Source organism: Sebastes umbrosus, chromosome 17, assembly GCF_015220745.1.
Source record: "Sebastes umbrosus isolate fSebUmb1 chromosome 17, fSebUmb1.pri, whole genome shotgun sequence".
In the NCBI taxonomy this organism is placed as follows: Eukaryota; Metazoa; Chordata; class Actinopteri; order Perciformes; family Sebastidae; genus Sebastes; species Sebastes umbrosus.
Window position 1 is genome coordinate 14,322,016 of NC_051285.1, and position 25,975 is coordinate 14,347,990.

At 40.7% G+C, this 25,975-nt stretch overlaps 1 protein-coding gene across 1 annotated transcript in view; it reads right to left on the reverse strand.

Annotated features, from left to right (window-relative positions):
• Positions 1 to 20,958: 20,958 nt before the first annotated feature.
• Positions 20,959 to 25,975, reverse strand: part of LOC119475647 (protocadherin-16-like) — a 98,783-nt gene continuing 93,766 nt past the window's right edge. Inside the window, exons 27-29 of the mRNA XM_037748529.1 lie at positions 25,454 to 25,625; positions 24,958 to 25,367; positions 20,959 to 24,867 (exon numbers count right to left, since the gene is read on the reverse strand). Coding sequence (XP_037604457.1) covers positions 22,820 to 24,867; positions 24,958 to 25,367; positions 25,454 to 25,625 — 2,630 coding nt within the window. The 3' untranslated portion in view covers positions 20,959 to 22,819. The remainder of the gene's footprint in view (positions 24,868 to 24,957; positions 25,368 to 25,453; positions 25,626 to 25,975) is intronic.

Consider the following 25,975-nt stretch of genomic DNA (forward strand, 5'->3'; position numbering starts at 1 on the left):
TTTCACACACTATACCATTCACAAGGTTAGTCGATCTTGGATCTAGTTCAAGCACGAACCTCATGATATGCTTTTTTTTTTACACAAATCAGAGAGTCTGCTGCCCAGAGGATTACATTGTCCTCCTCCGCCCTCAATCTTTCTTTCCATATCAAGTGCCAGAATTTGTGTGATGCCAACCTTTCAGCTGTTCTCTGCACATCTACCATTTAAAAGGTGCAGTAGTTCAGTATAGTAGAGAGAGAAGGCTTGATAGCATAGGGAAGATCTGGAGCAATAACTCAGATATCTAAACCCAAACTAAACAAAATTAAAGTTGTTATACTTCAATATTTTGTTAAAATAGTACTTTATTGTTTTATTGCTGACCTTCAAGGCTTTAAATAGCCAGGCCCCTAGTTACATGAAAGATCAGCGTACCCATTATGAGCCTGTGCGCCCTCTTAGATCAGCTGATAGTGGCCTTCTGAGCCTTCCCAGAGCCCGACTGGTGAGTAAGGTCAATTAGGCTTTTGCAGTTGTATTTTATTTGATTTTATTATCATTGTTCTATTGTATATTGTTCTGGTTGTGAAGCACTTTGTAACATTGTTTGTAACATTTTTTTGGCTACCAAAAGCTACAAGATTTGGTCTATTTTTTAACTAGAAAAACCTAAGGAATCCATTGGTGCCAACCATGTCATACTAGTTTGTGAAGCAGTTTGCGAAGGAGGTTAAATAACTTTTCAAACTTACGCTAAATTTTGGCGAGGAAAAACTGGCATGGCCATTTTCAAAGGGGCCCTTTGACCTCTGACCTCAAGATATGTGAATGAAAATGGGTTCTATGGGTACCCACGAGTCTCCCCTTTACAGACATGCAGTTTGGGGGCAAGTCATAGTCAAGTCAGCACACTGACACACTGACAGCTGTTGTTGCCTGTTGGGCTGCAGTTTGCCTTGTTATGATTTGAGCATATCTTTTATACTAAATGCAGTACCTGTGAGGGTTTCTGGACAATATTTGTCATTGTTTTGTGTTGTTAATTGATTTACAATAATAAATATATACATACATTTGCATAAAGCAATCATCTTTGCCCGATCCTATGTTGATAAGAGTATTAATTACTTGACAAATCTCCCTTTACGATAAATTTTGAAGAGATAGACAATGTGATTAATTTGCAATTAATCACGATTAACTATAGACAATCATGCGATTAATTGCGATTAAATATTTTAATCGACTGACAGCCTTAATATTTAATGAATAGATGAGAGTTTAATTGATCCCAGAAAGCGAGTAGGCCTGTTATAAAATGTCAAACTGTTCCTTTAAAGTACGATCGTCACTTTCAGGAATACAGTAGGCCTACATCTCGCCTGATGTAGAAACACAGCTGCGCGTTTAGACGTTCACTACCTGCAGATGTGGAAAAGAATTCATACTAAGCAGAAAATTCTTTATGTCAAAACAGCAGAAAAAAGCTAAAATTTTTCGTCCTGATCGGCTTCTATAATGAAAAGGAATTCTCACCTCATCCATCTTATTCCTAGACTCAATCTCATGGGCTGTTTTCTCCCTCTCTCTCTCTCTCTCTCTCTCCCTCCCCCTCCTTCATTCATGGCTCGCTGGCCTTGACATCTTACTGTTCCTCCGAGTGACATGCCACGCTGCCAGGAATTCAGTTCATCTGAGCTATGTACAACCACAACCCGTATCCTTTACAACCTGGACGCCTCACACAGCAGGGGCCAAGAGGAGCGAGAGAAAGAGGCGGACTGAGGTTCAGCGCTAAGAGGGGGGTGAGAGAGCCAAAAAGCAAAACTTGCCTCCTGTCAAAAATCCCCCCTGTAGTTATTCTGAAATGTGAGGGTGAGACATTGTTTTGTATTTACTGGTATGTCTACAAATAGCAACCGCAGTGCTGACTGCTGCTGTTCTGACTGCTGCTTAACAGAGAGAGCGGAAAAAGAATCTCACAAGGCTGGATGTTCTGAACATTTTGGTCGACGTACGTATTTTGTCGTGTCAAAATGCTATTTTAAAAAAGCCATTCTCAAAACGTTTCCCCAGGTGACCTGACGTAGTTTTCTGGATGATGACACTGCTACATATACAGTATATATACATCCTTATAGTAAGTGTATTACAATCGAGGCACAAGTAGACCAGCAACTTCTGTGTTCTGCAAGGTAAAATTACTGCTTTTGTCAATGGAGTCTGGTGGCTTTGAAGAGAGCATAGATAGCGGCTTCACTTCCCTGATGGCAAGGCAAAGCGGTGAAAATATTCTAAATAGCGTATAGGCTACAATTACTGTTAACTGACATTGATTTTTTTTAGGTGGGCCTTTTACATTTTTCTGCTGCACCAGTCCACAGCTGCTTTACCTCGCCGTCAGACAGCCCTTTCTGACGGAAGAGTGCGAAACCGTGGTACCGCCAGCCGCCATCTGATTTCCGTTGCTCCTAAAGTAGTGTTATTATGGTAACGATGGCCTCTGAGCGATGCGAAATGCGTTGCCCGGGTTATGCACTCGGCGGCTCACGTTACCGCAGTCTTGTAAAGGGAGGAATGAGCGGAGGGGTACTCATTTGGATGCAATCTACAACCACACCACTAGATGTCGCCAAATCCTACACACTGCACCTTTAAGACTAGGACTGCAACCATAAATCAATATCCCAAATAAACCTTTAAATAAATATGGGGAAAAAGGAGCTTCACAAGAGTGATGTTTATAGATAGTAAATAGATTTACAATTTTCTCCATGTCAGCATGACCTACAAAATGGTTTAATCAAGTATAAAGTACCGTAGATAAATGGACCACTGCATTGTGTGTATCCACTCCCCTGGCACTAAGTCATGTTTATGCTTTACAGTTATTAACAATTTATCCAACAAAGCCCACGTCCAAATCTCCTTTCTTTCCAGGAAAAGAGTTTTGCAGTGCAGCCATCTTTCACACTGACACTGCTGGAATACAAACCTTGGAGCACTGACCGTGTTTCGTTGTGTAAAGACTTAAATAGGGGTGAAAAGAAGCCAACCTGTGTCAAGCGACTGCAGTGAATCAGAAGGAGATAATAAGGGATCCAAAAATCGTCAGCAGCACAATTACACTAACAAAGACTTGCAAAAATATCTTCATTTCTCTTGCTATGTTTTTTCCCTCCTTCCCTGCCATCAGGCGCAGCTAGATCTGGTTTCTCCTCAATCAGCGAGTATATAAGCTTGTGTTTTTCCACACTAGATATAATTCAAAATGAAAAAAGGGGCTTTGGAAAGGTGCAATACCCTGATGCATCTATCTAAATCTCTATAAGAGTTTGGGGAGAGGGGAGGTGAAGGGAGTTAGCAGCAGAGGACTCAGTAGGGGAGGTGGTAGTGATGAGAGTGAACTCTCACGTTGAGGTTAGGGAGGGAGTCAACTTTCTGGACATGACAGGAAATGTGGGAGCCATGGGGGACACCTCGGAGATATCCACAGCGCCCCCGTAAATCTTCATTATTCACAGCTCACCGGGCCTGATATCTCTATTTTGTGGTCCGTGGCTGTCATCGGTTAAGAAGCCAAACCGATTCTTCCAGAGTTCAACCATTCATTATAAGAGTAAACCAAAAAAAAAAAAAACCTTGTTCAAATGTGACTCATTTTATTTGCAGCTAAGCCACCCACTTCGACTGGGACAACCGGGTTTTGGATTTTGTGAAAGCACGGAAATGGCTGCGGAATAAGTATCACGCAAAGCTTAACGCCGTTATAAATCAGTAAAAGTAATCCCGGTTATTATCAGTCGGAAAACAACATTTTTGGACGTAGCAAACTGTGTCAATTTCTATGATTTTGAATCCGCCTCTCGCTCTCTCGCTCCTTTCCGTGCGAGAGAGAAGAAATGTGGTTTCATTACTCATGCGGGCCAAAACACATTGTCCTTTTCCCCTTATTTTCTTCACAGAAACAGCCTGTGAGAGACACCCTGGGAGACATGTGGAGCCCTGAGACTCTGGGTTATAATCAAACACAGGAGCCACAGTATCCTGACTCAGCTACTACAACACTACTACTGGCAGCGGCGGTGACTCAGACCTTTCAAAGGCACACTTAGCTGCCATTTACGGTAATGATTTATTATATAATGAGCACCTTGGACCACTGCTGATTCTCTTAAAGGTGGTGCCACATCAGTCTTTACTGCACTGATACAATAATGACATATAGAGACAACATGTTCAAAGAGCATTGTGTGGTTTGATAATACCCACCAGATCGAGCCTGGGTTCAGGGTCTATGAATCATGACCACACCTACGTGCTGGATGTGGACCAGACATCATTGTCAACAATTCTACTGACGTCGTCAACAGAATATGCGGGCCGTTCGCACGAAAAGGCATATGAATGACACGATAATGCGCAAGGCATTTAGCGTGCAATAAGAATGCCTTTCTTGCTTTCAGGCCACATCACATAACCACACCAACCCGACATCAAAGAACTAGTTTCGATGAAGGTTGACTGTTGCGTTGCCTCATGGCGCTTTTGTTCAGGCCGACAAGTTGCATATAACTCTCCACACCGGCAGGCGGCGGTAGTCTGTGTTTCATTATTCAAAAAGGGAAACCGGAAGACCGAGGACTGCGGATATACAAGCCGGTGTTTTGATACGTACATGAAACAAAGCGGCGTTAGCCAACTATTTTCACACCACTCTCTCTCACCACTTAGCTTCATTCCAGATGGCCATGTTGTTGTGAAAATATCTGTGTATTGAAATGATCAGATGAGATGAAGATGAAAAATGAGAAGAGCCCTCTGTGTTTTTCCTCTTGACTTTACTTGTTGGCTTGCTTTCCTCACTTCCGTTTCTCCCAATCAGAGTGATTACTCTCACCGACGGGCGCCACCACCGATTCAACATGCTGAATAGGCCGGAAAAACTCTGACACAGGCAGACAAGAGCCGACGGTGCAGGACACTGCAAAAACTAGGGCGACAGACGCTCACCGACGGCCCCAAACTGTCCAACGGATGACCGCTGGCTTGGTGCGTCAGGGCCAGTGTTGCCAGATCTCGTGAGATAAACAAGCAACCAGGTCTATAGAAACAAGTCCAAAAGAAGCAACTCTTCCACCCCAAAAAGCCCAAAACAGGCAACATTACCTACCTACCACAATATAAGAGAGAGGCATCTCTCTTATATTGTGGTAGGTAGGTAAGGCCACTTGATCACTTCATATATATTTATGACTATATTTTGGATTGCATGCATTTCATTTCATATTTGCATTGCATTGCATTTCTACATCCAATTTTCAGCCTGTAACTTTACATTTTTCTTGTCAACTGAACCCCAAAAAACCACAACCCACGACTACCAATATATTTATAAGCAACGTTTCAGGAAAACAAGCCCAAAGTCGCTTATAATAAGCGGACTTTGCAACTCTGGTCAGGGCCTTTAGGTGTGTCATTTGTACGCCATGTCTGTGCTGACTGCAATGTTATCACATCCGTGTAAATATGCTGTATACACTCAGAGCTAGTGGCGTAGAATAAAAAGCGCACGACTTTTAACCAGGAGATCGGTGTTTTGTTTTGTAAGTTATGTTCGTGATGTTGTCACATGGTTTTTAGTGACATCTTGACGTGTTTTCTGTACCTATTTTACATTGTTTCTGTACGTATTTTACTTTGTTTACGTATTGATTTTAAGCCCAACGATGACGTTTTCCCTAAACATAACTAAGTGGTTTTGTTGCCTTAATCTAACTGTGGACGTTACCATAGTTTTGTTACGTGTCGTACAAATGACATGCGAAAAGCCTAAAATGCGTGCAGAGTGTCCGTGTAATTTCATGCTATTTATACGCCTTCCTGTGAGACCGGGTTGGAATAAGATAACACCAAAATGGCAGCGATGGTGAAATGTTTGTTTTAGCCAGTTTAAACATGTTCGTCACTAATAATAAGAATGTTCTTAACCACAAGCGGTGATTGTGCTAAATGCTATGCCATCAGTTATTATAACCATGTAGTTTTGGACAGTAAAATACAAATAAACCCCATACAGTAAGTAATGATATAATATTTGAACCACTTAAATAGATCAAAATTCAAATGTACTGCTCACATGCCAGCCATGCCACTCAGTCAGATCAGTCGCCGTCTCCTCAGCTGTCGACTCAGTCATTCTGCAGAGGAGCCTGATGCTGCTGCTTGTAAGTGTGTCTGTCAAAAAGAAAACCACAAGGAGTCAATTTATTCAAGTGCAAATAATATGGATATAAGCCATGCTGCTTAGCAATACTTTTTTCCCTTCCAACTTAATCTAAACAAAGTGTTGAGCAAATGTCTCTGTGCCTAGAATACTTAAGCAGTCCAATGCTTTAAGCTGAAATGACAAGCATTTGGCTTGTCTCAATGATAAGCCTGATCCACGACTCTTCTTGGCCAAAAAGCTCCGTACAACTGATCTCCCTCTCACCGTGAGTACTCCCTAAGTCCCTGTTTTACTTCTCCACTTTGGGCAGACTCATCTGAAAGCTAAGACTGGATGGAGATGGAGCAGTTCTTCTACAATCAGCCACAGGAGGTTTGCTGAGATTTTGTTTTCGGTCTGAAGACAAGCAGAGTGAAGGAGGGAAAGTTTGGGAACACATTTTGGATCTGTAAAGTGTGTCAAAACAACAATTATTCATTTTGTTACATGAGAAACATGCTGAATTGCATGCTACATAAATGTTTCCCTTGTTATTATCATGTTATAATGGACACTGTGAGCACTATATAACCGGCTATTGAAAATAAAACTTACATTTGTTCTTTTTTAAATCAATTTCAAACGACAGTGTTTCATTTTCTCACACAGTAGTGGAAGAAGTACTCTGATCTTTTACTTGAGTAAAAGTAGCAATACTACAGTGTCAAAATACTCTGTTACAAGTAAAAGTCCTGCATTTAAAATCTTACTTAAGTAAATTTATAACAGTATTTGCATTAAAATATACTTATAAAGTAAAAAGTACTCATTATACATTTTATACATTTACATTTTAGAATAATATATATATATATACATATATATATATATATGTATATATATATATATTATATCCCTGGATTGTAATTAGTGATGCATTAAATGTGAACTTTAACTGGCAAAGGTGGGGCTGATTTCAACTACTTTATATACTACTGCGTACCTTAATCCATAATATTACATCATAATTTATTTGTGAATTATGCTTTATATTTTGTATTGAAAACCTGAATCTGCAAAGTAATTAGTAACTAAAGCTGTCAAACAAATGTAGTGTAGTAAAAAGTAAAATATTTTCCTCCAAAATGTAGTGGAGTAGAAGAATAAAGTAGCATGAAATGGAAATACTCAAGTAAAGAACAAGAACCTGAAAATTGTACTTAACTACAGTACTTGAGTAAATGTACTCAGTTACATTCCACCACTGCTTTAATTACATTAAGATCACTTTAGAGAGTCTTGAGTTATTTCGATGGCTGAAAGACAATATGGTCAGTTCACCAAAACAACAAAATAAATCTGAATCTGTGCATTTTACCTGAACTATGGTTAATATATTATGCTCAGGCAATTTAAGCCATCCTGATTTTGTTACAGTGGTACTGTACACCTCTGAATCGTACAATAAAATGTCCTCTCAGCTCACCAACCTTCTCACTCTTGCTCTGCGAACATCACACTACTTCCTTCAAATGTAAATCACTGCTGCAGAATAGTTGCATATGAATTTATATGAGACACAGTTTGGAGAAAGAGAGAAAATAAAGTGAATAAAGTGCAAAAAAATGAAGTAAGGGAGAAAAACATCTGCTCCGACAGAGAACTGATCAACTAAGCTGTAATTTTAAAGAAAATCTGAATGAAAATCATCATAAAGTTTCAACGTTAAGCTTCATGTGGTTTGATGTGAAGCGGCGTCTCTGTGGCTTTTTACGAAGAAGTAGTTAATAAAAGGGGCTCCTCTGCTTAATGCCCACTACGGTCTGTTATCAAGGAATATTTATTACACTTGCAAATGATGATGATTACAGGGTGAACTACTGCCTATGTCTCTGCTAATCAAACGCTTGACTGCTTCTGTATCTGAGCATTAGCGCTATAAACCGAGCAATAAAACCGCTCACAGTCTCGTGGAGAGACTCAGGCTGGCTAAATGTACACGTTCAGAAAGACAGAAGCTGTTTAACAAATGGCAAATAATTAGAGAAGAATCATAATAGAACTGAGTCAATGCGAGTTGCCACAAAACAACACAGTAAGCTGGTTCACTACTGGAAACTAATTATGCGAGGCTTGAGTTTCTCTGAATACATCTTGTCAGATAACAGTCACGAGAGCTTAGAATAAAATGGGAAATTAATTAAAAAGGAACTTGCAGGAAAGCGGCAACTTCCTGCTGTTGTTTTCACTGTGTATGACCGAGAGGATGCTCTGAGATCGGACGTCTCTGCCAGTTTGTTCTGCTCTCATTGAATCCATTAGGAAGGTTTACATGCGGGAGATTTTTGTGAGTAGCAGACGAATAATCTTGATGTAATGCCGGTTGTAATCCCACTAGCAAAGCTTGCCCATTATTGTTTTTTAATTTGAAAAACCTGCAGAAGATGTTGCCTGATGTTTCCTTGACAGTGTGGGGGTCAGTGACCTACACCTCCTTACGGATACGCTCCACACACAGTGGAAAAACATCAGGAGTACACGTGATACACAGAGCCACGGGGAAATAAATGGGCAACTGTGGTGTTTTAAAAATGCTGAAAAACGTTCGGTGCAGCGCTATTGATAGATTTTTTCCACCTAACAAAAACTCACAGTCCATCAATCTATCAATCGTAAATCAACATAATGACTTGTAATGTGAAACATGCTTCACCAATCATTTTTCTTCCCCTTTTAAAAGGCTTTCCCTTTTAAAGTACTGAAAAAGAAGCGGTGTTGTTGTGCTGTTGCTTTTCCTCGCCGACAGACTACGGTGTTGGTTTAACCTCCCTGATTGAGGGCCAAGAATGTTTTCTTAAGTTCGGTATCTCTGTAAGACCTTTGGCTCACATCTTGGACACAAATAGAGAAGAAGGACTGAGGCTGGGAGACAACAATGGAGAAATGGCGAGGTTTCATAACTGACACATGGACACAGAAGCATGAAGGGAAAAAAAAGGCAAGTCAGGACTCTGAACCTTATTGTGAACTCGGACTAAGCCGCTGCTGACATCCTGACAATCCTCACTGACTAACAGGCTGACAGGCAGTCGGACCGCGACCAGCTCTCCTGACGCAGTCGCCTACTGTAGAAACACAGAACAGAGAGAGAGGGGTACTGAGTCCATTAGGACTTTTGCAGAGCAGAGAAGATTGAATAATCGTGGCAAACGCTCACTCAGCTTCCCTCCCTTTCCTCCCTACTTTCCACATCTACACGACCTTTGAACTCCGCCTTAGTTAACATGGCCTGTGCAAATAAAGAAATTACTAACTACATGTAGAAAGGCACCCCGCCCTATAATGTGTTGACTGAATGCATAAACGGTTTACTGCTCTTCATCCTTCACAACCAGTAGAAGCAGTGGGTGGCTACAACACAGGGTTGTGTTGTCAAAGGGTTAATCTATTTGGGTGTGGTGTACCTGGTTTTGTTATGATCTTATTCCAGTGGTCAATCAATTTACATCGCAAATAAGGTGGGAAACCTCTACCAGTTAGATAAGGACACTTATTCAAAATGCTACCAATCGAGAAAAGTAATAAGAGTCAGATTATAAGGTGTTTATTTTAAGAAATTACAAGGACATTCTGCTTGTCATGAGGATGCATTTTAGGCTTTTCGAGTGTCATATGTACGCCACGCAACAGCACCACGATAAAATCCTTAGTTATGTTCAGGCCACAAAACCACTTAGTTAGGTTTAGGAAAACATCATGGTTGGCCTTAAAATAAGTACGAAGCTAAGAAAAATATGTACGGAAACAAAGCAACATAACTACAGAAAACACGTCACCAATTGTCACTAACGTAACCTACAAAAGAAACAACAGATAAGCGGTCATTTTTTTTTTTCTATTCATATTTCCACATGTTATTTACCTTTATATTCTTTTATTTATTTCTCTTTATATTTCAACATTTTTTATGTATTTATATATTCTTTTATTTATTTCTCTTTATATTTCAACATTTTTTATGTATTTATATATTCTTTTATTTATTTCTCTTTATATTTCAACATTTTTTATGTATTTATATATTCTTTTATTTATTCCGCTTCATATTTCCACATTTATTTTCCTATTCTTTTACAGATTTTTATTATTTATTATGGCACTCCTATGACTCCATAGCTCGGTTGTGTAGCATTTCTTAATCTGAAGATAAAGTGGCCTAAATGTTAACAGGTTTGTCATTGTTGTTAAGTTTTATTAAATATTCTTCATATTTACACTCTCTGAAAAAAATAATGTCAATGCTACAGAATCTGAGCATTTGTACATTTGTAAAAAAGTTCATGGAACAATTTATATGTAGGTCATATTTCATGTCTTGCCTGAGGTAATTCCAGCCTCCTAAAAGCCAACAGATTGATTGACTGACCGTAAACTGAAATGTTTGGGCTCTCACCAGAGTATCTGACACCTGCAGCACGCTCTCGCACGGAAACACTCGGGAGCTGTGGGGAAATAAGCATTTTTTAAGAAGCATGTTGTATTTTTCATACATTTGCTGACTGAAATCCAGAGAACAATTATTTTATCCAACGTTTGAAAACTTGATTAATGGTGCTATTTTTATACAATGTAAAAACAACGTGCATTGAACCCTGTCAGTTAATTAGAAAGGCTAAAAAAAATGGCACCAAACTCTCAGTGGAATTATTCTCTCTCAATTCTTATAATGTCTCACTAATTAACGATGTAGAGTTCAAACTCTGGCCTCGTGTTTTGGCTCTATAACGCAGAATTTAATTGCATTTCTAAATACAAAAATGGTAAACTAAATTTAGCTTTTTCCTTTTCCTATCTTCTCTCCATCTCACCCTGCTCCCTCCGACGGTGTGAAGTGTTGAGCGACACTAGTGAGGACGTCCTGTAAAGCAAGGTCAGCACAAATGAGAACCAGGCTCACACTGACTCAGCTGGCTCCTTTCTCCTGTCACTTTTTTACTACGCTTGACGCCACAGAAAAAAACTCACTAAAAATAGCAATTCAGAGGCCACGAGTCAAAGAGCACCAGTGACTGTTTTCCCTCTATGAATTCTGTTGGTCACGCAACAAGTGGAGCCAGAAAGCAGAGATATTTTTGCAACTCTTTGGGCTAATAAACGTCTTTGAAAATCAGTTGGATCATGGCGATCTATCGTAAATCAGGGCTGTTTTGACGCATGGAAGGTTACCACATCAATGTGCAAACACAACACAGACAACCTGTGCACCGTCTCATCACACACACATCTCCCTGACAACACAGCGATGGAAAACAGCAGGAAGCTTTTCCTTCGCCAGCGGAGATAACACCAGACAAACAGCGTGAAACTGGATCTTGGCACCAGAGGTATACCGCTGAAAGCCTTTGAATGTCAGTGTGTAGGGATGTATGTGTTCATGGTAATATCCTGGGGTGATGGGGGATACAAGAGAGCAGGAACAGATTCACTGGGGGCCGCCTGACCTTGGAGCAGCAGGTCCTGTTTGTAGCTCTGGGAATCAGTTCAAAGAAGATTCTGGGTGAAGAGGACACGATGAATAGATTATACTCTTATCTAAACATACATGGAAATTTAATGTTGTTGAGTCAAATAAAGTGAAATGTAAAATGATGGACAATCTCCTCATTGTGTAAAATTCAAATTGATATATATTTTTTGTGGGAAAGACTTTTAAAAGGGATAAAAGACTTAAATTTATCAGCAGTTCTGGACTTTCTGGGCAATAAGCACCTACAGTTCATCAATCAGTTTGTTTTTGGACAACACAAATGTGCAAATTAAATATCAGGCCAAGCTCCACAAGCTCTGGTGCAGACAAAAGCCTCGAATCTCCACAAAAATTACACATTTGCATGTTGGAACCAACCACGTTTTGACCCATGAAGCACTCTGCATTGGTCATTATCAAAAAACTCTTCGACATGACAGCTGATGCAAAACTGTGTAACGTTATAAGATGTCTTCTGAGCAACCGGATGTTCTACGTGACACTCAACAATAGGAAAAGCATATGGTTCCACCAGACCAATGGGCCGCCGCAGGGCAGTGTCTTGGCCCCTCTCCTCTTCAATGTCTACACCAACAACCAGCCCCTACCGGAAGGATGCAGCAGGTTTATCTATGCAGATGACATAGCCATGGCAATGCAGCAGCATAACTTCCCAGAAATTGAGTCAACCTTGGAAATGGGGCCTCTCAGATATGTCAGCGTACTATCTGGAAAACCACCTGCGCCCAAACCCTGGGAAAACCCAAATCTGCAGCTTCCATCTCAAAAACAGAGAGGCTAAATGTGAGCTTGACATAACCTGGGGCGGTATAAAGCTTGAAAACCACCAGCACCCAGTCTATCTGGGAGTAACTTTAGATCGAACCCTCAGTTACAAGGCACACATCCAAAAGACGAGAGCCAAGGTCTCCACCAGGAACAAGCCTTCTACGATCACTAACAAACTCAAAGTGGGGGGCTCACCCAAGTACATTGCGTACATCGGCACTAGCCTTGTGCTTCTCCATCGCCAAATATGCCTGCCCAGCATGAAGCAGATCGTGCCATGCACGTAAAATAGACTCTATCCTCAACGAGACCTGCAGGATAGTAACGGGGTGCATCAAAACAACCCCCGTACACTGCCTTTATGCCCTCTCTGGCATCGCTCCCCCTGACATTCGCAGAGAAGTCATCAGTAAAGCTGAGCGCACAAAGCAGGCCAATGACAACCGGCACTTACTTCATGAGCACCTCGCTGCCCAGAAACGGCTCAGCTCCAGGAGCAGTTTCCTGGACACCACTGAAGTTCTGGAGACCACCCCAACTGATGACAGGATTACTGAATGGCAGAACCAGTGGAACAGCCTTTGGCCGCCAGACAACCCACTGGATGGAGAGAGGCATCACCCCAGATGAATGCCTCGCTACCGGCCACGATCAACCTTGGGCTGTCTGGAAAACACTGAACCGCCTGCAGGCCGGCGAAGGACGCTGCAAGGTGTCCATGAAGAAATTGGAAAATAACAACTTCCAATGCATGTGTGTGTGGCGAATCCCAAACCATGGAACACATCATGAGATGTAGCCAAGCTCCACAATATACCAAAGATGACCTGGCTGAACCAAATGCCGCTGCGCTCGCCTGCGCCAACCACTGGAGAGACGTGATATAGAAGATAGCTGGACACGAGGAAGAAGATTGGTCGTTATGCTAAAAGAAGTATGTGGACATTTTGGAAACTATTTTTAGGTGTCTGCAGTCAAAGTTGGTGGACTCAATGTATAGGTGCATCACCACATGAATTCACATTAGAAATAGACAGATACAGCATACTTAGAATTGCAGCTATGAAACAGATAATGAGGAACTGGTTAAAACATACTCCACCTTCATTTAACAACTGGAGGTCAAATGTAAACAGCATTCTAGAAATGTAAAAAATAACCTATAGAGTCAAAAATCAAGAACAAGAATATGTACAACGGTGGAATAAACGGAATAAATACGAGGATCATAATTAAACAATAATGAAGAACTCAACCCTGAAGAGTTTTGTAGATTTAATCTCTCTTTTTTTCTTCTTTTTTCCCCTAAGTATGTACAGGGTACAGGTGTATGTGTGTGTGTGTTTGTACATACAGTATATGTATTAGGGCTGCCAGTTAATTAAATTAATCACACATTTGTTATCCGTTCAAAATGTACCTTAAAGGAAAAACGTGATCCTACATTTCCCCAAAAAACAATTAGACCCTCCATGCCTCCATTTCTTTCAAGTCCCACACCTTCAGTTTTGAATTTGAAGCTTCACAGAAGTCACAGAAGATATTATACAACTGTTTTTAACAGGTACACTTCTCCTTGTGACAAGTAAACTGAAAAATCGGTGGCATGCCCTATTCAAATATTTGGTCACCACCAATATGTGCGTGTGACTGTTAATAAGTGAGACTGTTTCCATTTGCTTTTTAGAGCATATAAATATGTTTACATCAAGTTGCAATACAACATTGACCAACTATCTATCTTGCATGGCTTTAGTTTAAAAAGCCAAAAATGTGTTTTTTTAATCAGTATTTCATCAAATAGAATTAAAAGTATGCATTAAGAAGACGATCCTTCAGGCGAAAATCATTAATATCTTTCAGATGCTTTCAGTCTTTTTCATAAAAACATCAAACACACACAATATTGCTCCGCTTGCACAACAGACATCGAATTTGGCATTTACTTAAACAACAGTTTTTCATTAATATGTCTTAATGAAAATAAATCCCTGCAGGACCTCAAGCTCAGTTACAATTAAGATGGTTACTTTCAGAGCTGTTCCTCTTTCTGTTCTGTTTTACCCCTCTTCTCTCTCTCTCTCTGTGCACTGACCTACATTCATGAATACTGTATCAACTGCTGCTGTGCACTAATATTTGTCTCTAATATACAGCGCACGATAGTTCATACTTAACAGCTTCATGCATACTTTGTGTTTTAGTATCTGCACGTTAATGTGCGTGTACTGATTCATCGTTTAATGAAGTTGAACTGATGGAAATCGGACTGAAAGAGCACCTGGATGCTAACTACAGCGCAGGCCAAGTCTAACATGATGTTTACAGGCCTGATTCCCAGAGAGTGCAGCTGCAGATTACCCAGACCCACTGGGAAGAAAACACGCTCTTTAACAGAGTCTGCTTTTCTTGGTATGTTAATCCAAGAGGGACATAAACATTTGTGGAGAATAAGATTTATAAAAGCACATAATTGTGTTTCTTGAAAAGCCTTCACTTCTGCTCCAAACTCGTGGATGACTTCTCTGGCGATTATAATTCCAAAAGCAGTCAGTGAAAATGATGCTTTCTTAACGATTGACAGTGAGAAATTTCTCAATCTCTTGTAGACTGTCATTGGTAGATAAATTAGGTGAAATTGTCCTTATCGACCATTAGAGTGATATTCTCAGAGGTCTCAGCTGACACAGAAGACAGATGTTTAGCATATAAAGCCCCTTCAAACTTGGTTCCAAATATTTGTAGTATTTAACTATGTAGGTTACTTATAGTATTTTTTCTATGACATTATATATTCATTACTGAATAGGCAACTATAAAAGTTTAAGTTTGAAAAGAAAACGTCTTCTATATGTAATAACCAACTCCACCGTGGCAGAAAATGTGTTCTTTTAGGGGTCCATGACATTTTTAGGCGACCAAAAAGACTAATTCACTTTGGTGAACTGAAAACACACTGTGAAAGGGTTAAAGCTCTAAGACGAAAACACAGACAACTCCCAAACCGGACAACGCCGTGATCACAAGGTAGCCACGCCCTAAAGCATACCTTGTCTTATTATCTATTTGACTCTAAATGGGACCGTAATTTACTAAATGAACATCATGCTGTATTGAAGAAGACTTGAAACTAGCGATTGAGACCATAAACTCATGTTTACAGTGTTTACTGAGGTAATAAATCAAGTGAGAAGTAGGCTCATTTTCTCATGGACTTCTATACAATCAGACTTCTTTTTGCAACCAGAGGAGTCGCCCCCTGCTGGCTATTAGAAAGTTTAAGGCACTTCCACATTGGCATCACTTTACAGACTCCGGAGTTGCCAACAGGAAAGTTGGTTTTCAGAGCCTCCTTGAGCCAGGTGTAGTTACAAAAGGTTACGATGGAAGATGGTCTATTTATAGAAGATTTGCAAGTTCTACTGTTTTGAAAACAGACATTTGAAAAAACGTCTTCAGCTTTCATAATCTGTGACTGTATGTTGTCCAATATATGCCTTATTACGAAGTATTTTAACAATAAAGTTGTACAAATATAGCCTTCGTAAATAGAGTGCTACAGAAATGAGTCCTAAAACTCAGATATGAGTTAGCATTTTAACACTTCCGGTTCCCTCGTCTGGAAGTCAGTGGTTTTTTTTAATGGGTTTTTAGTTATATGCCTGAAATAAGGTCTGTGGTTAACACGAGCTTATGAGCTTGTAACGTTTTGTTTTACACATAAAACAAATCAATACATACTGTATCTCACGCGTGAATTTTGAAGCCTTTATATGTCTTAAAAAAAGGAATTGAAACCAATAACTGTGTAATTTGTGATGATACTGAAACTACTGATCATTTATTTTTTCATTGTATGTATTCTGGAGCTTTATGGCTTCTGATATACATGACTGGCTTTTCACAAAAGTTTCTCCTCTGGGAAACTTCTCTCAAAAGGACATTGTTTATGGACTTGTCATGGACAATAACAAAGATGACTTTCTGGTGAGTAACATTCTCATTCTTGGAACATTTTATTTTCACAAATCCAAGTATATGAAAGTGAAACCTAGGTTTGATGCGTTTCATTCTGAGTTTCTTTCTTACATAAAAGCCCTTGAAGTCATGAAAAACAAAAATGCTTTGAAACTTCTTAGTATAATAGAATTATATGAATTACAGGTACAGCCCTAGCCCTTCTTTTAATTTATTATTATTTTCATGTATAAATTTACATATTTTATCAGTTCTTGTTCTGTATGCAACTTTTCCTTTTACTCTAATGCAATGATCTATGAGCCATGTTGTTTGTAAATTTGAATTTGTTAAATAAAAAATAAAAAATAAAAAATAAAAAGGTCCCATGGTGGTCCACCGGAAGAGGCGGGACTTCGCATCAAATTCAGGTCAAAAGATCCTTCATCATTTTCTCATCAGTTTATAAAACATGTTTGGTATCGCTGGAAAATAGAAATTCCGAGCTTTCTAAAGTACTTAAACGCACCTCGACTTGAAACACACAAGGAGGCAATGTAGCAGTCAAACTTCACATTTTACAGGCGCACTGACATAAATCTATGTTCTTGCCAAAATATTTAAACACAGCGAATGTTATTTTCGCCCAAAAAGACAGATTTGAGTTACTTACTGTTCTACTGTGAAGCTTGGGCTGACAGGAAGTCACAGCGAGCCTCAGGGAGTCAGGGGGGTCGACAGCCATCTTTGTCAAGTTTGACTGACCTGCAGTGGTGGGAGCTCTGGCTGCTCGTGGCCACCTAGTGGCTGTATGGAAGCACTACATCAACAAGCCTCTAAGACAGAGGTCAGGGGTCAGCAACCTTTACTATCAAAAGAGCCATTTTAGGCAAAAAAAAGAGAAAAATTAGTTTGGAGCCGCAAAACATTTGAGCATTGTGATGAAGGAAACACAGCTTATAGTCTAAGTATATAGTATATAAGTCTAATGCAGTGAGGGCCAAAGAGCAAATGTACTACGGAGTATTAGGGCCACATTGAGGGAAAAAACATCTGAGATTTCCGTAATAAAGTCATAATATTACGAGAAAAAAGTTGTAATATAACGAGAACAAAGTCATAACTTTATGAGAAAAAAAGTCGTAATATTACGAGAATAAAGTCGTAATATAACGAGAATAAAGTCATACCTTTACGAGAAAAAAATCTTAATATTACGAGGTTAAGGTCATAACTTTACGAGAAAAAAAGTCGTAAGATAACGAGAATAAAGTCATACCTTTTACGAGAAAAAAGTCTTAATATATCGAGAACAAAGTCATATCGTTACGACAAAAAAAATCGTAATATTACGAGAATAAAGTCATAACTTTACGAGAAAAAAGTCGTAATATAACGAGAACAAAGTCATAACTTTACAAGAAAAAAAGTTGTAATATAACGAGAACAAAGTCATAACTTTACAAGAAAAAAAGTTGTAATATAACGAGAACAAAGTCATAACTTTACAAGAAAAAAAGTTGTAATATAACGAGAACAAAGTCATAACTTTACAAGAAAAAAAGTTGTAATATAACGAGAACAAAGTCATAACTTTACAAGAAAAAAAGTAATATAACGAGAACAAAGTCATAACTTTACAAGAAAAAAAGTTGTAATATAACGAGAACAAAGTCATAACTTTACGAGAAAAAGAATCGTAATATAACGAGAATAAAGTCATAACTTTACGAGAGAAAAAGTCGTAATATTCCTAGAATAAAGTCATAACTTTACAAGAAAAATAGAAAATAACACGTAAAATTACTACTTTATAATATTATGACTTTATTCTCATAATACTACGACTTTTTTTGTGGCTCCGGAGCTGCAGGTTGCAGACCCCTGCTCTAAGAGAACTGTGGGCCCTGGCATTCTCCATTTATCTGCCTGTATAGCATCGAGCTCTTCAGTCATATATTAATATTGATCTATATCCATTGTGTTTATTACTATTACAATGTTTTTACGATATTTATGTTATATGTAAGTATATGGAAATAAATAGTCTTGAAGTAAAACTCCCAACAAACAGTCGACATGTAAACAACCTGACACATGTTCAAATTTAATTATTTTCATGTTTATGCTCATGTTTTATTTACAAAAAAACATGAGTCATCTAGAGTATTTTTTTATATGTCTTTGCTTATATGTATTCATATTGTATCATTGATGTATATTTGCTGTGTTTTGTCTACTCCAAGTAAACACTAACACAAATTCTAATTAATGTTTCATTGACATAATACATTATTGAATCTTATTGAGTATATATTTATAAATTGTATCATAAATGGCGTATTTTAGTGTATTTTCATCAAATTTACAGATGTAGTTAAGAGTAGTAGAATATATGCAGTTGCATCACTATCCATGGGATCTCTTGGTTACAATGGTGATATTGCCTTTGACATTTAGATCATATAGGCGACTACTTACCTTTCAAAGGACACCAGACATATGCATATAAGCCTTATGGTTGAGGAGCTATTCCTGATTAATTTTTCCTTGGGCTAGGGCTTAAGAGGTTAAAAGATTTGAAGAGCAAATAAAGAAAGAGTAAAGGTCAAGGAGACAGTGGGTGTTCAAGTGAGTACACTGGGTCCATCCTTTGTCTTGATAAATTAATATTTTCATTCATAACACATTCATTTCAAGGGTTTCAATATGTTTCCAGTATCATGATGCTTATTATTTGAACATGTATTGTGTCTTTCCAGTTGATCACCACTGTTTCACATTACTTCATAATGACACACACACAAATATAGTGTACCAACAATTTTATATTTGGCTTACAACATCTCCAGGGGATGGACTTCTGCTCCAGACAGATTTCTCCCAGATTTTACTAAATAACCTGCCAAGTATTTGCCTGTAGGAGCTGGATCTGGGCCAGTATCAGCTGGGGAGATCGTTTGTGGGCCATGTGTGTCACCGTGTAGTAGCCTCTAAGTGTGTCCGTGTGTGTGTGTGTGTGTGTGTGTGATTATTTTGAGTTGTGTGGGGTTAGTGCAGGAGTAGGCTGCAAAAGCAGTTCTGGGACAGCAGGCTGTAAACACAGCTGTGTTGAGGTGAACGTGAAAGTGAGGACTGCAAGCTTTTTTTTTCTTTCCTTTTTTCCGCAGGCAAGACTTTAGTTATGTTCTTCAGCCGGTGAAGTGTACAATTGATCCTCAGCTAACTACAAATACAGGATTGTTCACTATATAAATAGCCCAATCAACATTTAAATATAGTTTGTTTTTTTAATTCATCATCACCTCTCATGTCTCTCTCGGCACCACAGGAGCTTCTGTCTCTGTCTCTCTCTTTCGTTTGCACCTTGTCAAACTCAATGTCCAGCTCCTTCTGTTCATAACAACAACCACAGAAACACTGTACTGTACGTTTGGCTGTGCGATGACCAAATGAGGCAGAAATTCCCAGCAGCTATGCAAACATGTCTGTGCTCCATATGAAATAAACATTTTTTGCAATTATTCAGCTACATCAACATCATATGCCTTTATATAGAGCTGGGAGAACTGAATCCACTGTTGACTGGATCTCAGGTTTCTCTGCTACCTCTGAAGGTTAACCTTCATTGTATCTTGAGATAGAAGAATACTTTTACCACGACTTTACCCAAGACACTTTTTTTAGTAAGGAACTAATATAAAAGAGTGTTGGTGGTGGGCATTTTTCAGAATGGGAAATCGGATCTCGGTCTAACATTTTGCAGAATATAAAAGTAAAATCAAATGTTATATGTATTTTATGTCTGTGATTTTATCATTGCTATATGTCTATTAGGGCTGTCAAAGGTAATTTGTTTTAACGCCACTAATTTCTTTAACGCATTAACACAACTTGCGATTTTTATGTAATCGCGATTAAATATTTGAATCGATTGACAGCCCTAATGTCTACTCATTTCACTTAGTTTGCAAATATGTGATTTTGATTTTCAGCATTTGTATTTCTTCTTTATGTTTTATGTTGTAGTTTTGTCAGTCTTGGTTTCTAACATCTTGCAACAATGTTGGAAATCAGTCTTTTAAATGTTATTCCTTGGATTCAACCAAACCAAATGAAAAAAATTTAAAATAAATGTATATATCATAATGCTAGTATATTTGCTAATACTGTCTGTAGGGCTACTGTTCAGTTTTAGCTTCAGGTTAATGTCTGCTGTTCCTTAAAGCCAGATGGTGACCATACTGGGTGTAGGTCTCTGCCTCCTGGCCCATTGCCCTCATAAGGTCTGCTGTGATTCTGCCTAAAAAGCCAAGTTTGTGCCTCCCTGTAGTACTAGCCTCTCTCATAAATCACTGAAGTTAACTCCAGCTCTTCAAAGTTACCATTCACTGCTAAGATAACTGGAACACTGTGAAACTTTAATTACTTCTCAGTTCTACCCCTCAAAGCCTCGGGTTGGAATTCTGAAAAAGATGAAGTCTGACTCCAGTTTGTCAAAAGAGATCAGTAGGAATTTATTATTTGCTTTAAATACATGTACAGCTTGTTTTTTTTCCTGCTGTTGCTCCACTGATCATCAGTCACTGGCAGTCATCTCAAACTGAACTCCAAATGGAGGTCCTCCAACACAGAAATGTTTCTGAGACATCGTGATTATGAGTTGAGATCATGTTGTGCTGGAGTTAGGCTCGTGGCATGTGTAGCTGTTAGCTGAACCGGTGCCAGCTTCTCATGAGGCGATTCGTAGAGTTGAACAAAGAGCAGAGGTAGAAGCCATCTCTTGGAAACAAAAGGACATCCGATCGCTGCAATTACCCCGAAAGATTAAAAACAGGCCAGAAGGACAAAGACACTCTTAAAGCCTTTTGCTACACAAGCAGATCACTTAAACTTGATCTGAGCAGTGAGAGAGAAGAAGGACGGTGTAGATGATGAGTTCAACACATGGAGCCAGAAAACACCTCATCATGTCGGTGACAATCAAGATGAGTGAATCATAGCAATAAAATGCACAGAAGAGAGAGTTAGCATGGAAAATAAATACTGCACCGGTTGCTAAATCCTCGTACATTAATGCGTTCAGGCGTTTGCTTCCCACTCGTCTGGCTCATGTGCTACATTTCTCAAAGTTATGCCACTTTCCTTATGAGAATCACAGCCTATTCTGTTCATAGCGTGTTGTTTTTGTTGTGCTGAGATGAAGAACTTCACAGTAAAATGCATTTAAGTTAATGTACTTTAGGGAGCTCTTTCTGTCAAAGACAGAGGTGATCAGCAAGTTGAGTTGTCCCTGAATAACAAAGGGAATGTAGATTGATCACAGGTTTTCATCCAGCTGCTTTTTTTGGATTTGGAATGATCTACAATTTGACAAAAAAAAAAAAAATCTTAACAACACAGCATAGTGTGAGCTGTGCTTGGTTTCCTACTGTCCAAATGTGGCAGTAAGTCCTCTTTTCATATAAATAATGCTAAAAACACAAAATGTCTCCCTCTCACTCACATCTGAACTGTCACAAGAGTCTCTAAAAAAACTAGGAGACACATAGCGTAGCCTGCATACATACAAATATACATATATGCAAATACACAAAAACAAATAACCCCCCTCCATGTGGAATAATGGCATTTCTGGATCTGAAATCATAATTTCATATAAAAATATATAAAAAATCAAAGTAAAAATCAAAGGAATTGGTGAGAAAAAAAACATTGCTGTTCCACTGTGTGATGCCAGTTCAATGAATCTACACACATGTCCAGAGGCCATTTTAAAAGCAGCCACTAGATGAGTTTATTAATACTGGAGTGTAAAAATGTCCACAGACACAAAGAGAGGAGCAAGGTCCTTCGCTCTCTGGCCAGCCAGCGAGGTAACATGAAAACTACACGTCTATCTATCTATCTATCTATCTATCTATCTACACACTGAGGGATCTCTGACTGCAGGGCATGGTAAGTGCACATTCCCATGAAGAGGTCAGTTCGCCTCTTAACCCCGATCAGTTCACGGAGTCCTGCGTCGCTGTTGACATGGAAGGGCGGGCTGGTCCTGTCAACCCAGGCACATGTTCCTGGAACACTGCAGACCAAAGAAATACTCCAAAGAATGGAAATATTCTGCCAGGAGAAGTATGTTTTTGTGGCTGCGTCCAAAAGTCATCCGGTTGGACGCTTGAGACGAACGTCACAACCTTCATTCTCGTGATGAAAACAACGGTTTCTGAGAATGACAGTACAACTGAAACTCTTTCGTTCCATGATAAAGAACAGCCAAAAAAAGATGCTCCGTCACGCTTAGTTCAGGTTGTCTGTCTTAAAAGTTCTTCCTTAAATAGTTTTTTTTCCCATCATATTCTCATCTCACGATCAGGACTCTGGTCCAGTGAGGGCTCCCTGGTGCTGATCATGGACGCCGAGGGCCCCTGGTTGACTCCAAAGGGAGACACGGCTGGAGATCGAGCCGCCAGAGGGGACAGCGAAGGGGAGAAGCTCGGGGACATCGCTGCTGATGAAATGGACCCCTCGTGACTGATCGGGGACCTGCGGAGCGAGGCCAAGTGGGGGAATGTCCGTCCGATCACAGGGACCTTGGGGGGAACCGACATGGCCCCCGGGTGAGCCACTGATGTGATGAGTGGCGGAGGGTCAATTCTAGGTTTGGGATCCATTTTGTGCTTGGGCTGGAAGGGTTGGCGAGGATTCTGGCTCTGCTGGGCGGTTTCATCTTTGAGCCTGGCGATCTCTGTGAAGACGTTAGCCAGAGGCTGGAACTGAGGGCACCAGTTGAGAAGGTAATCCCAGTTATAGCTTCCGCGGAGCTCCTCATCACTGGCGACGATAGCTGTGAGGGAACCATCCACTAAAGGTTTGCCGTCCTCGGGGAAGGGGTAATCCTTGGGGAGGGAGATGTTGAGGCCGCGGCCTACTCCTAGGTACCCACCTCCCTCGTCCCTATAGACTGGGAGTTGGCCAGAGAGCAAAGTCCCGCTGAGACTGCCTCCCAGTTTCTTTCCTTTGAACCAGGTGCTGCCCTCCAAAGCTGCAGGCTCACAGGAAATATCAGAGAGTTGGTCAGCATCCTGCTGGATCCCAGAGTCCGGTCCTCTGGCGGAGATGTGCTCCTGCATGGATGAGGTGATGGAGGCGACGCGTGGGTACTCGTTTATCATCCTGATCTCATCATCCTCCGCTGCCTCGGCTGATCCTCTTCCGCTGGAGTGAGAGGGATCCAGAGAGCCCCCTCTAGTGTAGGGTCCACCACCGGCCCCACCCTGATCTCCAGTGTAGCCTGGCAGAGCCTGGTGATAGATCCTCTCCCCTCCTGCTCCTGAGTTGCATTCATCCATTTTCTGCAGAGCCGTTCCCGAGGCTACAGTTCTGTTTCCTGCATCCTGGGCTTTCTTCCTCCTGCGGGACTTGACGAGGAACACCACGACGGCCATGACCGCGAGCAATACGATGAAACCAAGAGACACGGCAATGATGCTGATCAGCAGGATGTTGACATCTGTGGCCAGGCCGTAGTTGGTGTTTGTGACATCGATGGAGACCTGGGTGGTAGTGGTGCGAGATGCATCTAGAGGACTGTGAGCTCTCACGTCCAGGGTCATCAGCCTGGCGTCCCGTTTGGCCCGGCCCGAGCCGCCGCCGCTACTGCTGCCTGAACCGTCCAACTTGAGGAAAATGACCCCGGTGGTTTTGTTTACGTCAAAGTACTGAGAGCTGGTTGGAAGAGAGTAGAGAACAATACCATCCACCCCGCCATCCTCGTCATTTGCCTGGACCTGGCCGATGCTCTGGCCTTTCTTCGCTCCCTCTGGGACTTCAAAGGAGAAATCAGAGGATGTGAAGAGCGGGTCATACTCATCCTCGCCCGTGACAAACACCTGTACAGTTACAGTGGCCGAGTGGTTTCCTGAATCTACTGCCACCGCTACAAAGTTAAAGGAGTTGACCTTCTCAAAGTCAAAGGGGATTTTGCTTTTGATTTCACCAGAGGTCTGGTCCACGGTGAAGCTGTCTTTTCCCACCACAGATCGCTCCACGATGTAGTACTTCAGTTGGCCAAAAACCCCCGTGTCGTGGTCTATGGCGTGCAGGACAGTCACGGCTGAGTTTGCTGGTTGGTTTTCTCTGATACTGGCCGTCAGGACCTCCACAGGGAAGAACGGATGGTTGTCGTTTATATCTTTGACCTCGACAAAGACTGGAGCTAGTGCGAAGTGACCCTGCCCATCCGTGGCCTGGATGATGACGATATGTGTGGAGCGGTGCTCACGGTCGAGTGCTCTCTGGAGGCGCAATGCTCCAGTCCACTGGTCCATGGTAAACAAGTTCACCTCATCGCCAGAGCTGATGGTATACTGGACCTCAGCGTTGGGAGTTGAGTCTGGGTCTGGCAAAAACACAACAGAGTACAATGAATTAACTAGGAGACAAAGTAAGAGAGAATATGAGAGGACAAAAAGAGAAGACTTTTGCCCACCTGTAGCAGTCAGTCGTATGATCTCTGTCCCGGCAGCGGCGCCCTCACTCAGAGACACAGTATATTCTGCTCTGCTGAACGCTGGAGGGTTATCATTCACATCACCGATGCTTATCACCGCAGCAACACTAGAGCTCCTCTGGGGCACGCCACGGTCAGACACCACCACGGTGAGGTTGTAAAGGGGCTTGGTTTCAAAGTCAAGCCCCTCGGCCAACAGCAGAGTCCCGACTGTCTGAAAGCCCCGCCCCTCCAGGAACCGCACGCTGCTTTCAATCTGGAATGCGTTTCCCTCATTCCCGTTGGCAATGGCAAAGTCAAAGCCGCAGTTTTCTCGAGAGAGGTCGCTGTCAAAGGCCTCAAAGGTCAGAACTGTTGATCCCGGGATGGTATCCTCAGAAACTGTAGCCCTGCAAATAGAAGAACATCACATTTCTAAGGCCAGCTGTTGAGGTTACACCGTAACACATCCAGGATCTAATGAATGCAGACTGACCTGTACTCCGATTGGTGGAAAACAGGAGCGTTGTCATTGACGTCAGAGATTTGGACCTGGACAGTGGTGAGGGAAGTGAGCGAGGGCGAGCCTCCATCACGAGCTTCGATAACAATGCTGACTGACGGACGCTCGGGGTCAAACTCCGCTCTGTGATTGATGAACAGGGTTCCTGGATACAGAGGGCAATGAGAGGGAGTCAGACATTGTGCTGAGGAAGTTACTTTCAAAAATGAATTACATATTACTTTATTTTAGGGCTGTCAATCGATTAAAATATTGAATTGCGATTAATCGCATTATTGTCCATAGTTAATCGCGATTAATCGCAAATTATTCGCACAGCTTTTATCTGTTCAAAATGTACCTTAAAGGGAGATTTGTCAAGTATTTAATACTCTTATTAACATGGGAGTGGGCAAATATGCTGCTTTATGCAAATGTATGTATATATTTATTATTGAAAATCAATTAACAACACAAAACAATGGGCCATGGGCCATGAGCGTTAATTTAACCTCC